The sequence below is a fragment of the Hemicordylus capensis genome, chromosome 6, assembly GCF_027244095.1.
Source record: "Hemicordylus capensis ecotype Gifberg chromosome 6, rHemCap1.1.pri, whole genome shotgun sequence".
Taxonomy (NCBI): Eukaryota; Metazoa; Chordata; class Lepidosauria; order Squamata; family Cordylidae; genus Hemicordylus; species Hemicordylus capensis.
In genome coordinates this window covers 42,992,821-43,008,876 of record NC_069662.1, presented here as the reverse complement: position 1 = coordinate 43,008,876, position 16,056 = coordinate 42,992,821, and the positions used below count along the sequence as shown (strand labels likewise).

At 46.1% G+C, this 16,056-nt stretch overlaps 1 protein-coding gene across 6 annotated transcripts in view; it reads right to left on the bottom strand.

Moving 5' to 3' along the window:
* The window catches only part of ARHGAP23 (Rho GTPase activating protein 23), a 234,496-nt gene that overhangs the window by 98,283 nt on the left and 120,157 nt on the right, over window positions 1-16,056 (bottom strand). For all 6 annotated transcript variants that reach the window (XM_053259976.1, XM_053259975.1, XM_053259973.1 and 3 more), the window contains exon 2: window positions 9,044-9,223. In XM_053259976.1, the coding sequence (XP_053115951.1) occupies window positions 9,044-9,223 (180 nt within the window). The remainder of the gene's footprint in view (window positions 1-9,043; window positions 9,224-16,056) is intronic.

Genomic DNA, 16,056 nt, shown 5'->3' with positions numbered 1-16,056 from the left:
ACCGCTCAGGGCTCCTTGGAGGAAGAGCGGGATATAAATGTAAGTAAGTATGTATGTATGTATGTATGTAAGTAAGTAAGTAAGTAAGTAAGTAAATAAATAAAACTGGGCCCATTCCCTGGGCCAAGGCAGGACAGATATGGTGTTGACCACAAATTCTGGCAAGCAAGGCTAGCCAACATTTGTGGACTCTTAGGTCCAATGCACACATGTTTTCTGCAACCTGTATCACCTATAGTAGACAGATCAAAGAACAAAAACAAGCCAAAACGTAAATAAGTAAGTAAGTAAGTAAGTAAGTAAGTAAGAAGAAGAAGAAGAAGAAGAAGCAGCAGCAGCAGCAGCAGACCACCACAGGGGCCATAGAAATCACCATAAGCCAATTACAAAAAGCAGCTTTACTGGGAACAGCCTATATTCTGCAACGATGTCTATAACAATTGACAATAAAATTCTGGCATCCCAGGTCCTTGGGAAGGACTCGGTGTCTGGATAAAACAAACCAGTCAATAACACCTGTCTGACTGTGTAAATAAATAATAATAAAACTATTTTGAACACTGCCTTGTCTTGTTCCTACCCTCTGGCCATTCTACCACCTCCATCCTAAACTCCTCCAGACTTCCTTATCACTTAAACCACCTGCCTAACACTGCTTATCTTCCTGCCCAACTCTAAGTAACTCCAAGCTTCTCACAGTCCCAGCACCGTTTGAGAGCCACAGTGGTGCAGTGGTTCGTGTGTTAGTCTAACCAGAGTCACTCGGTATACTTCATAGCTAAGTGGGGATTTGAACCTGGGTCTCCCTGCAAAAAGACCCCCGGTTGAAATCCCCACTGAACCATCAAGTTCAATGGGTCACCTTGGGCCAGCTACAATCTCCAGTCTAACCTACCCCACAGGGTTGTTGTGTGAACAAAATGCAGAGCACAGATCCTGTATGTTCCACCCTGAGTTCCTTGGAGGAAGGACAGAACAGAAATGTAAACAACAGCAATAATGCATTTCTACTTCTACCTTGATGTTGGCTGGACTTGGACTGTGATCTTGCATGATGTATATATGAAACTCCCTTACATCAAGTCAAACCCTTGGTCCACCTAGGTCTATGCTGACTGGCAGTGGCTCTCCAGAGTTGGTCTTGTGGTAGCAAGCCTGAATTGTCCCCTTTGCTAAGCAGGGTCCATACTGGTTTGCATTTGAATGGGGGATTACATGTGTGAGCACTATAAGATAATCCCCTTGGGGATGGAGCCACTCTGGGAGGAGTACCTGCATGCTTGCATGAAGAAGGTTCTCCCTCCCTGGCATCTCCAAGGTAGTGCTCACACTCTCTCACACACATACACAAACTTTGACTACTGTGTAGAAGCTGCTGTAGACAACTGAGAAGCTGCTGCCAGTCTGTGTTAGCAATCCTGAGCTAGATGGACCAATCATCTGACTCTGTATAAGGCAGCTTCCTATGTTCCTGTGAGTTTCAGAGGTAGGGTTTTCCTCAGCTCTCCCTGGAAGGTTCAAACCTGGGACCTTCTCCATGCAAAGCAAATGGTCTACTACTAAGCTATACTCCCTCCACAAACAAGCCTCCTTCTCTCCATTCACAAGAACTTGTACAGTCCTTGCCACTGTACAGTCCCCTTGCCATTGTTTTATTGGGGGGGCTTTATCTTGAGCAGACTAACTACCATCCTGCTGTTCCAAGTACCAGCCAAGACCCTTTCTCTGCACTTGCCCCAACCTTTCTTGACGATTTTAAAGTTTCAGAATTCCTACCACAGAGAAAAGAATGTGTGAGAATTTTGGTGGGGTGTTTTTTGGGGGGGTGGGGGAGATAGAGAGAGGGATCAGCAGGGGTGAGTCAACAGATCCAGCTCTTGGACAGGTCCACCTAAATGTAGGGCGGGCAGGGAGGACAGGGAGATGGCCTTTTGTCCACACCATGGAACACAACAGTCACCCTTTTGTATGGATGAAGCTGACACTGCAGTAAAAGGACAGACAGCAAGCGGTTTAATGCATACCCCAATCCCATCTCTTCCCCCACCCCTCTAATGCCTTTGAACATATTTGGCAAAGAATCTACTTCCCCTTTCTGAAATGACAAAAGCCAAAGAAAAGAAGGGAGGGGGGGTGAGATCTCTGGCTTGTCAGGGCCGGAAAGCTGGCTCTCTCTTGCAGAGACAGCGCTTCGATGGCAGACATTTCATCTGAATGGAATGAGATGTCAGCAAATAGCTCCCAGAGACTAGAATTGTGGCTCAGGGGTGGGGGTGAGGGTGCTTGTGTGTCCCAGTTTCCAAAGATGGAGGCAGTTCTGTATTGGCATATTACTATGAGGGGCACCAGGAAGTAGCCCCATGTCGTAATGCAATGAACCTCTTACATACTGGCGCCCCCTACAACCAGAATGCAGGTCCTTCAGGTCAACAGATCAAGGCTGCAGCCATTTCTTCTCGTTAAGGGGAAGCAACAAGATGATTAGGGCCAAAGAAGTCCCCCACCCCCAACTTCCTCACCTAGGCAACTGGGAGGCACTTAACTGAGAACTGGAAAGGGAAGTAGAATCCAGTTCACCTGCGGTGTACTATGGTTCGATCCCATATGAATATGGGAACTTGCCACTTGCATCCAATAAGGTCACACTAGAATAGGACTGCACGACTTTGGACCTCCTGCAGACGTTGGACTACAACTCTCATCATCCCTCCCTCCTGGCCACTGTGGCTGGGGATGGGAGTTGTAGTTCAAGAACAGCCAAAGGAGAGCTTTGGAGGGCCTAAGTTCTGCAGCCCTGCACTAGATCCCTAAAGTTGATATGGGGTCCCCAACCAATTAGAGGGCTAGGCTGGGAGGCCTGTATGTCCACAAAACAAAACAAGATGTAGAACGCCATGCTGGCTTTATAATTAATTCTCACTGAGGTGGTAAATTGGTGTCTTGGCTGTCAGACTGTAGGTGTGGGCTCCCATGAATGAATTCTCTTCCTTGGGATGGGGCGCAGGGAGGGGGTGGAGAGACCGACAACTAGCGTGTCTGAGGTGGCTGCTTATGTGGCAGGTGGAACTATTCAAGTTGGCTGACCCCTGCTGGTCCTTCTGCCCATTACCGTCCTGACACGAGGGTTTGGCAAGAACTGTTTTCCCGGATATCAGAGGTCAAATGACACATAAGGCTTATTCACAGGGTAGGAGAAGCACCTAGCCTAGGAAGGAAAGCTGGGCACACTCCCAATTTTGGGTCATGTGCAGAGGCGCTCTTACCCCTGACTTTGGGGCCAAAGTCCAGGGCCTCCACATCCTCCTTAGCCTGTCCTGGGTGGTGCTGGGGGGAGTAGAGAAAGAAATATGTAGGATGGGAATACGTTATGTTGCATGTTGAAATGTTTCTGCTAATGCATATTTGCAAAAATATACCTGTTCTATATACTTACATTCTTGTGAGTTCAGTTGCTGTTTGTGCCCTCTAGAACCCATGTATTAAAAATACTGCATGTGTCACAGTGTGTGGGGGCCCTCCAAAGGCCTTTAAGTCCAGGCTCAACTATTATCTAGGTGTGTACCTCTGGACATGTGCTTGCAAACATTAAGATAGAAGGTGGGGAGAATGACCGTGTGTGAGGCAGCAGCTAGGTAGGGCAAGCGCACCCAACCCAGATTCCATCCCAAACCTTTTACTGTGGGAGGAGGAAAAGCCATCCTACCCAACTGCCGCCTCACACATGGACATTCTTCCTGCCTTGTTCGCAAGCACACAACTGAAAATCAGGAGCATGCCCGGGCTGGGGTGCTTCTCCTACTGTGCCAGCAGCCATGGGAACAAGCCTATAATGCAGGTGATCTGCTCTCCCTACCGCTTCTTCTATTCTTCAGAGCAGCCTTTAGGGCTGCTCATTTGATCAAGCAAGTGGTACTGGAGGAAGAAGGGGGGCTTCACCCTCGAAGCAAAATCAAATCCCCCCCCCCAAGGCTGCTATGAGGTGGTGTGGTGGGAAGGGGGAGGGGATAGCACACTATAGATACAGCATCTGACCTTTTATCCCACTTAGGCTCATAACTGCTTTGGAGATGGAAAGTAGTAAGAGAGAGAGAGAGAGAGTGAAAGGGGGGGTGGATATTAAAATGCCTCTCCCCAGAGCACCTTCTCAATCAAATTAGCCATTCCTCTGGTCACGTTGAAGAACAGAAAAAGATTCTATGATATCCATTCATGGATTTCCTGTAGCACATGGAGCTTGGCTGTTTTCTATGTGGAAGCATTCAGTGGTGCGAGCACAAACTTGCAGTCCGATGTGGTCCCACCCAGACACATGTTTATCATCCAGGACCTGTATCAACAACTCGCATGACCCCTGACCATGGGCCACTGTGGCTGGGGATAATGGGAGTTGTAGTATAACAACAAGACGTCGTACAGCTGCGGTCACACTAGACCGTAGTGTGGGTGATCTGTGATCGGAGCTCACAACATCTTTGTCTCTGTTTAAAAGCAGTCATGGGGGAGTGTCCCCAACTAGATCTGGGGAGAGACATTTAATCCGCTCAACACATCATTTCCCAGATCAGCCCCCACCCCCAAAGTTGCTATTAGCTGGTGCGGGGAAGATGAGTACCTATATTGTACCTGGTTTTCTGTTCTTAATAGCTAATAGCAGGTTTGCGGGTGGGGGACTGGGAGTGATTTTGATCAGGTAAATGGGACAGGGGAAAGGGTCCAATTCAAGTCCCCAGCTACTTTTAAGTAAAGAAAAAAATTATGAAGGATCCATTTACAGATTTCTCATATTGTATCCAGTTTGTCCCCATGTCTTGGATCATTGAGCTTTCCACCTTCAGATCCAATTGATCCAGATTTCAGTTCCACCAGTAATGGAACAAGACAAGGTAAGCAAAACAAAAAGCTATAAGGAAATTGATTAATGCAGCAATAAGCGAAGTCATGTTGGACCAAAAACTCAAAGTATGTTTTAAGCAGAGAGAGACAAACAAACAAAGACAGAGAGAGAACAGAGCAGCTGTCTTGCCATGAAACTTACTTCATGCTGAGACAGAGAGATCCAAGCTACTTAGCAAGCCATTTCCCCACTAACTTGCATTTCTTCCAAACTTGCAAGCAGATCTTAAGCTTCCTTGAAAATAACTGCATTGTTTGCCACAGCTCAGGAAGATTCCTTTGCCTCCAGGTGTCCTTTGCTTTCTTCCCTGCCAGCTGTTTATATTTACAATGTTTAGAGTTCTCTTTTCACTAATAACATTTAATTCCCAACAGCAATTTGGAAAGAGACTATTCCCCCTGCCCCCCACTGCTCTGGAAATAAAGAAGAACATCTGACACAACAGAAATCTCTCCATCTGGGCTTGGTCACAGAAATCAGAACATCCCTCACAGGTACATAGAAGGGAAGCTGCATTATACCAAGTCAGGCTATTGATCCCTCCAGCTCAGTATTGTTTACTTGGACTAGCAGCAGCTCTTTGAGGTTTCAGACAGAAGTCTTTGCCTGTCCTATCTGGGGTTGCAAGAGATTGACCCCCCACATGCACTGTCGATGCTCTCCAACTGAGCTATGGCCGCATCCCCAACACGGTGTCTCATGACCATATGACACATCATGTGGCAGCAATCCTGGCTTTGCTAGGGAGCATATGCTCAAGCAGAAGCCAAGGCCAATCCTGGCTCTCTGATTAGCATCCCTATAAGGGAAATGTATTTGCAAGCACTCCTTGCATTCATGTCTTGTTTCCCTTCCCTTTAGTTGTACGCTTAATGTAGCTTAAGTCAGCGGATGGCTAATCAGAAGAAAGAACAGCAAACAGTTCAAGCTAGGCAATGTCATCACGAACCAGAATCCTCCTTGTCTTAGGAATCAGGTGATTTCCCCTACCTGCTATAAAGCTCTTAGATATGCTGTACCCCCTAGGTTTGGGCAACTTGCAGCTGAGTGTAGTCACTAGGCTGCACCTCCAGAGTCTCCCTCTGCCCATCTGCCAGCCACCCAATGTATCTGCTTGTTTCCCCTCAGCTTCAGGTACTTGTTACTCACCTGAGGCAGGGAGGGATAGCCTTCCTTGGGCTTTGAGTCAAGGTGCCTGATAAGCTGAATCTCAATTGGTTTATAAGCATCAATCCAATTACTGAACTTTCATTGGCCTGAACAGGAGCCAATTGAGAACAACTTTCATCAGAGGTAATCCTGTACCAGAACCAAATTCCAAACTGCCAAGGTCTGATTCCCGATCGTGTTTCAGAAAACTGGGCTGGGCCCCAGCAATATATCCATACAGGTCAAGCTCTATATGATTCCAAACCCAATGGCAGCTGTTTCTACTTTCAAGAAAAGCAGTTTCTTAACAGAATGCAAAAATTACATACAGTTATGCAAGTCTGTCTGCCTGCTAAGAGATTGCCAACATGAGATTAGAAATACTAATGAGTTGGGATGGCATTTAAAAGAATGGCAGAAGAGAGAAGTCAATAAAAGTTTTCCTCTTGAGAAAAAAAGGGGGGAAAGATACCCTGGAGGCTGACAGGTAATAAATCAAAAAATCCTGTTAAATTCATTACCAGCAGAGTTTGCTTTGAGCAGCTTGTTGCAAACCTGTGGAATTCACAGCCCTGGGCACAAAGTAAAAAAATTCAAAACAACTCAGCAAATTTGTGAGGGTCAAAGGGGGCCAAAGTAGCAGGTTTTTAAACACAGCATAAAACCACTTCATCCAACCAGTCCACTGAACATTAAATTATATGCACTGAACAATGAAAAGAAAATAAGACTTCTGCTACTAAGCTCAGAGATCACTGTTGACTGTAAAACTAGACTAGCTTGTTAAAACCCTAACCTGAAAAGACCATACTCCTCCCTCTATACAGTATATCAGTGGATGGAAGACCAGATTGTCTGTATCTGAGATTAACGGGTGAGTTCAAATCACACAGAACCACAGTTTTGTTCATCGAACTGTGGTTAGTTTGTATTTCTGAACCTCCATCAGTCAACAAACAATGGTTTATTTTCAGGCAGTGCACCATGATCTAACCCAAGGTTTGTTGGTATTTTTGGCCTGATCATGGACTTGCATGATGTCTGAACCTGCAATTGTCATTTAATCTTTCTTTGTTTCAGAAGCTCCACCCTCTTAGGGCTTTCGCATAGAGAAAGGCAAGACTAAAGAGAGAGAGGAGGAGGAGGGGTGGGACCCAAATAAACCACAACATGGAGAGAGAAACTAAGATTTGGCAATTGTCTGTGGCATTAATCAAGACCTTTTCAGGTGTTATAGAAACTGTACTTGCGTTCAGCGTCCCCAATAACACACTTGATAGCGCTACCCCTTCCATGATGCATCAAACGCTCCATGCTTACAGCGTTTGCAGAGATAAAGGCTGCACTTGTGGAGCGATACTACCTGTGACGCAAAACACTGGGACACCCCAGCGCTCTGATCACGGGAAAGGTCTCTCCACGAGTACAGCATGTGCCTCTGAAGACAAATGTTCTAGCATTCCCAAGTTACATAATGCTTGAACAGGGTTATTATAAACTGTAGTTCCACATGCTATCTGAACCCACTCAATAAGATACCGGATGAAAGCAGCGAGTGGAAACTTACTTAGACTTCTGGACAGCTTATAATTGACACAAATGCTTGATATTGATCCTCCAAACATGAATACCAAGGCTTGGAAAATATCTATCTATCCATCCACAACTCTCTCTCTTCTCCCAGACTCCCGTTTCCCCCTTGGCACCTAACCATCCTCCCAAACTTCTTCTGTAATGTACATGGAAGTTATATTTTAAGCACAATTATAATACAATATAATTATAATACAATAATTAAATACAATTTTTATTGAAAAGGCAGTAGATCAAATGGGTGACTCTGGATCCACAAGGGATGCAATCAGTCTATAAGATATAGATAGATAGATAGATAGATAGATAGATAGATAGATAGATAGATAGATAGAAGATTGACGACAAAAATAGAGGGGTTTATAGGTTGGACATTGAAGGCAAACCTATAATCAGCTCTATTTATCTCTGTTGTCAATCTCCTATAATTTAGACAGACAGATATTTATTTATATTTAATATATGTATATACCACCCACTCCCGAAGTCTCTAGGCAGTTTACAACAATATATTAGGGATATATTGCAAAAAGTCAGGGATGTATTATGTAGGGGAAGATTGGCAGTTCAGTCTCCAAAAAGCACAGCAAAATCAGTTTGGTGAGAAAGCAGCAAAGCAAGAGGTCTTGAGACAGTTCTTTAATATTGAAGAATTACAAGGATTTATTTAAAGAAAAAGTTATAAACAAATGTGAAAGAGCCTGCAGCTTAATTTTAGCTGTAGCTCATGGCTGAAGAGAGAGAGCAAAAACAAATAGCCATCTCTGGAGAGACAAAATGGAGACTAACACTGGAAGAACAAAGAGGGGAGGAGTCCAGCACTTTTATCCATGACCCTAATGCCCCCCACCCCCTGCCGGTGGTCACTATGAGATACTGCAGCTGAGAGCTGATGCTGTCAGGGTCCTAGCTCCAACATATTAAACCTACATCTCCCTAACACTTTGCAAACTGCCCAGTGTTTCTGAGGCTAACGTACTGGACAGAACTATGCTGCAGTGGCTCTCCTGACACAAATATAATGTGCGAAAGGTCCTTAAACTTATTTATTTAGAAACAGCAGTTATATCCCACCTTACCTCCACTGTAGGCTCAAGGAGGTATCTATGGGATTTCCAAGTATCTCCCATCCAGACAATGACTATCTGGATGGTCAGTTTAACCAAACAAGCCTAGCTTAAGCAAGATTATTGTAGTGTGTGCCTTCAGACTATGCCCTGGGACATATTAATTTATTTTTTTCCACCTTGTTGTACAATACCTCAAAGGAATGTATAAAATTTTGACACAAAACAAAACACCATCAATACAATTATAAAAAGACAAGCACTAAAACTGACACACATTATGAAATAGGCAGCAATGGGAAAATCTCTGCCCAATCACCAAGACCGGGTGGGACATTACCTTCACATTGGAATGAACTGCTGACTCCGGGGGGTAGACAATGAAATGCCGAAGAGTGAAGCCATAACCCCCCTGCGAGTTCTTGTGTAGCACCACTGTCTTTGGCCCCACCCAGGGAAAGGACTCCACAGGGGGGGCGTTGGCGTTCGTAGCCGTACCATCTCTCTGGCCCAACTTTGGCTATAAGGAATAATAAAAGAGATATGTCAGCAAAATAAGAGTCTGGAGCAAAATGAAATCTCTCTCTCTCTCTCTCTCTCTCTCTCTCTCTCTCACACACACACACACACACACACACACACACTCACTCACTCACTCACTCAGCAATGAACATTTTCTGAAAGAGCACAGAGTACCCTTTGCTGAAGGGATCTTCCCAAATGGAAACAAGAGATAGGCACCATTTTCAAAGAGATATTGAACTGAGGTATTCCTGAGCCCATCCCCATTCCCAATGCTCCTGCCGGCTCCTTACTGACAGAAGCCCAAGCCTCTCCCTCTGCCGGGGGCCCCGGAACTTAAGCCGGAAGCCCAGGGTGGAGAAAGACTTTAGCTGTTCCCAAAGTACTGAATGTGAAGTATGATGTTTGGAATTGTTGCCCAAGTTGTACACATGCACCCTATTGTTTGATATTATGAATGCTTTAAATCAGTGATTCTCAAACTTGGGTCCTCGGGTGTTATTGGACTTCAACTCCCATAATCCCCAACCAAAGGCCACTGAGGCTGGAGATTATGGGAGTTGAAGTCCAATAACACCTGAGGACCCAAGTTTGAGAATCCCTGCTTTAAATTATATTTGTCGCCTACCTTGAATCTACTAAATGGGAAAAAGGATATACATGAAATAAAATAATAATTAAAAAATCACGCAAGCATTGACTGCATATGTTTGTAATGCCTTGAATAAAATGTTTGACAAGGAACAGTAGCAGAATAGAAGAAAAAAGAAACTCTGTTATAGAAGCTTCAACTCTCTTTTAAGATGACTTTTTGCCTGAAGAACCAGTCAGCTACCAAGGACAGTGTGTCCGGAAGCCCCACATCCCTCTTCAGGCACAGAAGGGAAGACAAATATGCATCAACTGTCTCTATGACTGGCAGGTACCGTGAGACATCCAGATAGGGCAAGCCATGTATAAATACTTTGAGACTTTGCCTGGTCAGTAGCAAAATCCTGAACCTTACAAACTAACGTTACTTCATGGAGTGGTTGTTGAATAAAATTGAATTATCCCTTAGGTACACTGCTCTGAGCTCCCTGGAGAAATGGCAACATAGTGATGTGACTGCTGTAATTGCGATAAATAATAACTAGCTGGGCCGGGCACAGAGCATCTGCGCCTCTAGTTCTCCCCCCTCCTTCCCTCCCCCTTGGTTTTCCCTCTGTTCTCAGCCCCCCTTCCACCACCATCGTTTTCATTCCCCGCCCGCCCAGCGCCGCTTTCTCCCCACCACCACAACTGCCCACCACCGTTTTCTTCCCCCGCACACCCACAGCTGTTTTCTCCCCCTCCCCACCATTTTCTTTCCCCCCTCGCCCACAAGCCTGTCCACAGAACTGCAGCTTTCCTCTCTCCCTGCTGGCAGCTCGCTCATGAAAGCTGCCACGCGTGGAATTAGCAACAGGTACGCCTTAGGGAGATAGATAGATAGATAGATAATCTCTTATCTCTCCAGTCCTAGGCCTAGCCCTGATACCAGCCCAGCAGTTATTGATGGGAATCCTGGGTTGGAGAAACCCCTTTTCAAAAATGGTTCCAAATACAACAACCTGCAACATGGCTCCAACATTCTTTTTGCCTATCCTTCACAACAAGCAACAGTGACATTGCTAGAGAGATGGTGGAATCATCCCTTGATCAATCCCTGATTGCATCAGAACGAGTAGATTGGGCAGTGATTCCACCATCAACTGGGAGCCATTAAAGGGTCCTAAGGAGATTTTTAAGCCAAGAGAGACAGCAGTTACCAGAACCAGCAGCCTCTCCCTGGAGCAATGATAAACAGCTAGGTAGAAGAGCTGTCACGCACACTCAATGCAAGCAATAGGGTAGCTTGAAGCCAATCACAAGTGTTAAAATAGAAAGGGGGAAGACATGTTTGATAACATTTCCAAATTCAAAAGTGAAGAATTTAAAACAGGTTGGGTTTCAACACTAGTTTCTCCTGTGAAACCAGTCAGTAAATAAGCATGTTTTTAAGAGTATGCAAGAAATGGGTTTTTTAAAAATTTGTTGGTTTCTCCCCTGTATTCAACAGAGTGGCAGTCAGATCTGCCATTTCACATTGAGGCTGTTGTCACGCACTGCCTAACCCAGGCTACGGAAGCCCAACCTGGGTTAGAATGTGTGTGAGAACTGGTGGGATCGGGCCCAATCCTGGTGGGGCAGCGCTGCCTACCACGGCTGTTAACTGAGGAGCGAATGCTTCCTTAACCCAGGCTATCTGCTCATGAGCAAGACTGGGCTGTCTCCAGCCCAGCAGCACACCTCAGGGAAATCCCCCAATGCATCGCACATGTTGCATGGTGCATTGTGGGGTTCCCAGAGGCCAGGACACATCACCCCAGCCTCTGGAGCCGCACACTGCTCCATGCAGCACTGCTTGTCTGGGAGCGCGGTCCACACTCCCAGAATGACAACATCACTCATCTGGGGGGAGGGTGGGTAAAACAAGCCTTCCCTCTGCTCGCCCACCCAGTCATGTGAACGACCTCATTCATTTTTGGTTCTAGTTCTTGTCTGGCAGAAGGAAACAGCAAGAGAAGCACTGCTTGAAGATTGCTTGGCAACCACTGAAAGCGTCCTTCCCCACTTTCTCTGGAAGAAGGCCTTGGCTGATGCGATAGAAAGGAGTGGTATGGGAAGAATGAACCCAGAGATAAGATGCTTGGTGGGGGTGGTGGGGGTGGTGAGGAATGCCTCTTGAACTCCAGGGGGTGGGGACAGTGGTCCAAGTGCAGATTCTTTTTCCAGGACCCACACCACGCCACAACCTTGGTCCACAAAAGTCCTCAATCACTGTCAAATCTAAGCAGGTTGCAGTGAAGAAAAAGAGCAAGGAAGAACTCCTCCACACCACTTGCAAAGATAGTTCCATGAGTAAACAGCACATCCAATTGTGAGTGTAAAAGTCTCCCCACCAAGGCATAAGCGTAGACACAGCAAGTCCACATGGGAGCTTCCCTTATAACCACATTCCATCGGTAAGCCAGAGGAATGCAACATTCAAGTCCGACGTGTAATCTATAGACTCTCCGTCTCCCTCCCGTCTGCCATCCCTGTGGGATGCCCAAGGTCTGCAACATGACACTCTATACTTTAGAAGGGAATTATGCACCTCTTTGTCATGCCAGTTTGAAAACAGATGGTTTTCAATGGCTTTGGGCCTTGCAGTGAACCACATGGGGACAAACAGGACCTCAACATAGAATTTGTTCACATCGGCAGAAGAGAATTGGCTAAGCAAAAGAATCAAAATTCTGCTGCAAGAAAAGCTGAATTCTTGATCAGTGTAAATGATGCACATCTGCAATGGGTGTGCTTAATTTACGTGGCCTGACATGGTCATGGGCGCCTTAGATATTTTCTTCAGCCCATGCTCTTTCATGGTGTGATCACAAAAAGGACCAGCATCAGAGGCTGGAGTCCTCTGAGCCTCAGGCCCTGAGGAGGGTTCGAGTGCCGATCCCTGACCACCTGCGTGAAGTGCCCATAGTGGACTTTATGGCAGTAGTCATGACAAAACTCTTTAAGCTGCAAAATGGTTCCATTGTCACATCTTCTCTCCCATCTGTACCAACCACAAATGGAAGCTTGTCCCCAGGGGCTCCTGAGATGATGCAAAATGTTCCATTTGTGAATGAGATGCACAAGAGAAAAGTGGCAGCAATGAAGTGCAACTCTTTTGGGCTCCATTTAGCATCCCTCAGTGCCTGTGGGGGAGCCCATGGAAGGGATAGGGAAGGGAAAGGAGAGGAGAAAGAGGAAAGCAGCATTCTGCTTGCATTGCTACTGCTGCTGCTGCCGCCGCCTATGGCAGCGAAACAATCAAACTAACCTGAACCCACCTCCAATAATGCCATGATAAGTTCCACCCAGATGCAGAGCCAGCCGAGCGGCGGCCTGGGTCCAGCCCCACCCGGAGGCCCCTCTGACGATGCCCCATGCGCGTGATGTCACGCACACGGGGCGTGCCTGGCCCCAACAGAAACCCCCGAGAGATTGCCTGGCCCCAAGAGAAATTGTGTCACATGCAAAGGGGGTGTGGCCGCAAGCTCCGAAGAGCCCAAGCGAGTGCTTCCCTGTCATTTCAGGCAGTGCTTGCTGCCTGAAAGCATCTATTCTCCCTTTCTCTATTCTCCCTTTCTCTCCCTCTCTGGAGAAAGAAAAAGGGGAATAGATGTTTTCAGGCAGCAAACGCTGCCTGAACAGGACGGGCAAGCAGTGGCTTTGAGCTTTTAGTAGCCTGGGCATGAATGGAGGAAGTTCTTTCGGGGCTCTTCTGGAGCCCAAGCCACACCCCCTTGGGGGCTTCAGGGGCCCCTACCATTGGCAGCCCGGTTCTTTGAACCCGTTCGCACAATGGTGGCTACGCCCCTGGCCCCAACATAAACCTTAGGGGGAGCCACCCATATAGGAGGTGGCTCAAGGAGGACATGTTGCTCCCTCAAACCAGAGCCAGCCTTGGTTGCATAATCATACAATATACACAGTTCTGTTAATAACAAATGGAACACATTGTCAATAAGGTAACTGGAGGGTTTTTGTGTGTTTTTTAAAGTTAGTTGATTGATCTTTCTACTGGAATTATGTCACTCTGCATACAGATGTTCTCGCAGTTGACTGAGAAGGTATGTCCACCAGACTGCTGGCCAACAGTACAGCTTTAATGAGGGGGGAGTTCAAAATCAATTTGAATTAAGCAGGAGGCTTTACAGACAGGGCTGTTACCTCAAATTTCCTCTGAAAGAGATAGCGTGCGTTCACACACCAGCCAAACTTACCCCGAAGTCCCTTCGAGATCCTTGAAAGTAATCCACACACAAATCGGGCTTTGTTTTGAGAATTCTAGCTTATCTCAGTGTATTTCTGGGTTTTTAAAATGCTGGTTTTAAGCTACTTTTTCTGAAAACGCTGGAGCAAATAGGGAGGGGCACTGACATAGAATCATTAGCATGGTGATAGTCTCTTTAGAAATGCAGATATAGCTCTTTAGAAAGTTCTCCCCTCCCCACCATTGGCTAGAAGGAAAACATGGAGGCATGCCATGTGAACTTGCATCAAAACAAAACCCGAGAGCGGAGGGGAGGGACAGCTTCCCTCATAGCCACGAGGGTGATTCGAAGTGGCTTCACTCAACATTTACCCCGCAGCATGGAGCCATGTGTGAATAACTCCCAGGGGAACTTCACATTGAAGTTGGGAACAGGAGGGACTGTGTGCCATTGAAAGGTAGATGGCCAAGGATTCTGGGGGAACAAGAGCCAAGGAGCCAAAAGGAAAGGCAGGCCCAAGAGGCAGAGGTAGGAAGGGACTGAATATTCATGTACTGAATTAACACTGTTTACTCTTCAGCTGCCTAGTCATGTTAAGAGAAGAAGTGCTCATCAGCTACAAGCCTAAGATGGCGTTTGAACCCAAGTGCTTAAACAGACACTGGCCCTCCCAATAATAAAGGCTCTCAAATCTCTTGCTTGGCATTTGCAAGGAAGGATGCAAACATTTACCTTCTTGAATGCAAGAGAAGGTAAAGCCGGAGTTAATGGAATGTTTCAAAGGGCTGCCAAGAGGCAGAGCAGCAGACAAGCTAACATTATATAATTCCACTTAGCAATTACATAGCCACAGGGGTTTCTTGCTGCTCTTTGGCAGAGCAAAAGAATACCAGAAATCTCCTCACAGAACATATTGCCAGGCAGAAAGAAATCCTCTCTGCACTACACCGCAGATATATCTAGGAGAAGATACACCTAGGACATAACTTCAGGTTTGCTTTTAAAAACTGTCATAGGAAACTGCTTCGTTCTATTTAGCCCAGTATTGTCCACTTTGACAAGCACCATCTATCTAAGGTCTCAGGAACAGGTCCTTCCCAGCCTTGTTACCAGAGAGTCTTCTAACAAAAGATAGCAAGGAGTCAACCTGAGACCTTAATACAGGCAAAGAAAGCATCATCTGCCTGACCACTGAGCTATAACCTCTCTTAAAATATATACAAAACTGCCTTAGTATAAGTCAGACGATTGGTCCGCCTAGTTCAGTACTGACTACTGTGACTGCCAGCAGCTTGCACTGTCAGCAACAGTGCATTCTTCTGCAAGTTTACCCAGAATACAGTCCCACTCTATTCAGTGGGGCTTACTGACAAGAAGGATGCACAGGATTGCACCCAAGAGGTCTTTTTCTGCCCTGATATGCAAGATCCTTTAACTTTTGATACTTGACCCCCTCAATGATACAAATGGCAGAAATAGGACAGAGCAGAGCCTGCATCCTGCGCTCCCTGACTAAATGGACCTTGTGATCTACACACTTCAGCAATAGGAATGCAGGTTGCTACACACACACACACACACACACACACACACACACACACCCCTTTGGTTTCCAAGTGAGGCTTCTCTGCTCTTCTGAGCAGTGAGGAATACAGGTGGCTCTTGTTATCCACAGACTTTGTATCTGCGATTCCGCATACCCATGATTGGGTCTTAAGAGACCCAGTTTCATTATTCATGGGTAAAAAAAATAGGCGAAATTCGCCTATCCGTGGTTTGGGGTGGTCAGAAATGATTTCCAGTGTCCAGCTGCCATTTTCCAGGAGAGAGCCATTTTGTGGCTCTTTTTTTAAAAAAATGTGGCAAATATTCGACCGTTTGGGGGGTTTGGCAGGGGGCATTACTGGAGACCTGGAGATTAAGGTGCTGTCCTTTTCTTCTCTTATTTCTGGCCCCCTTGGGTTTGGGGCCTTTTAAAAATCCCCACTGACTCAAGCTTTCGTTATTCACGGTT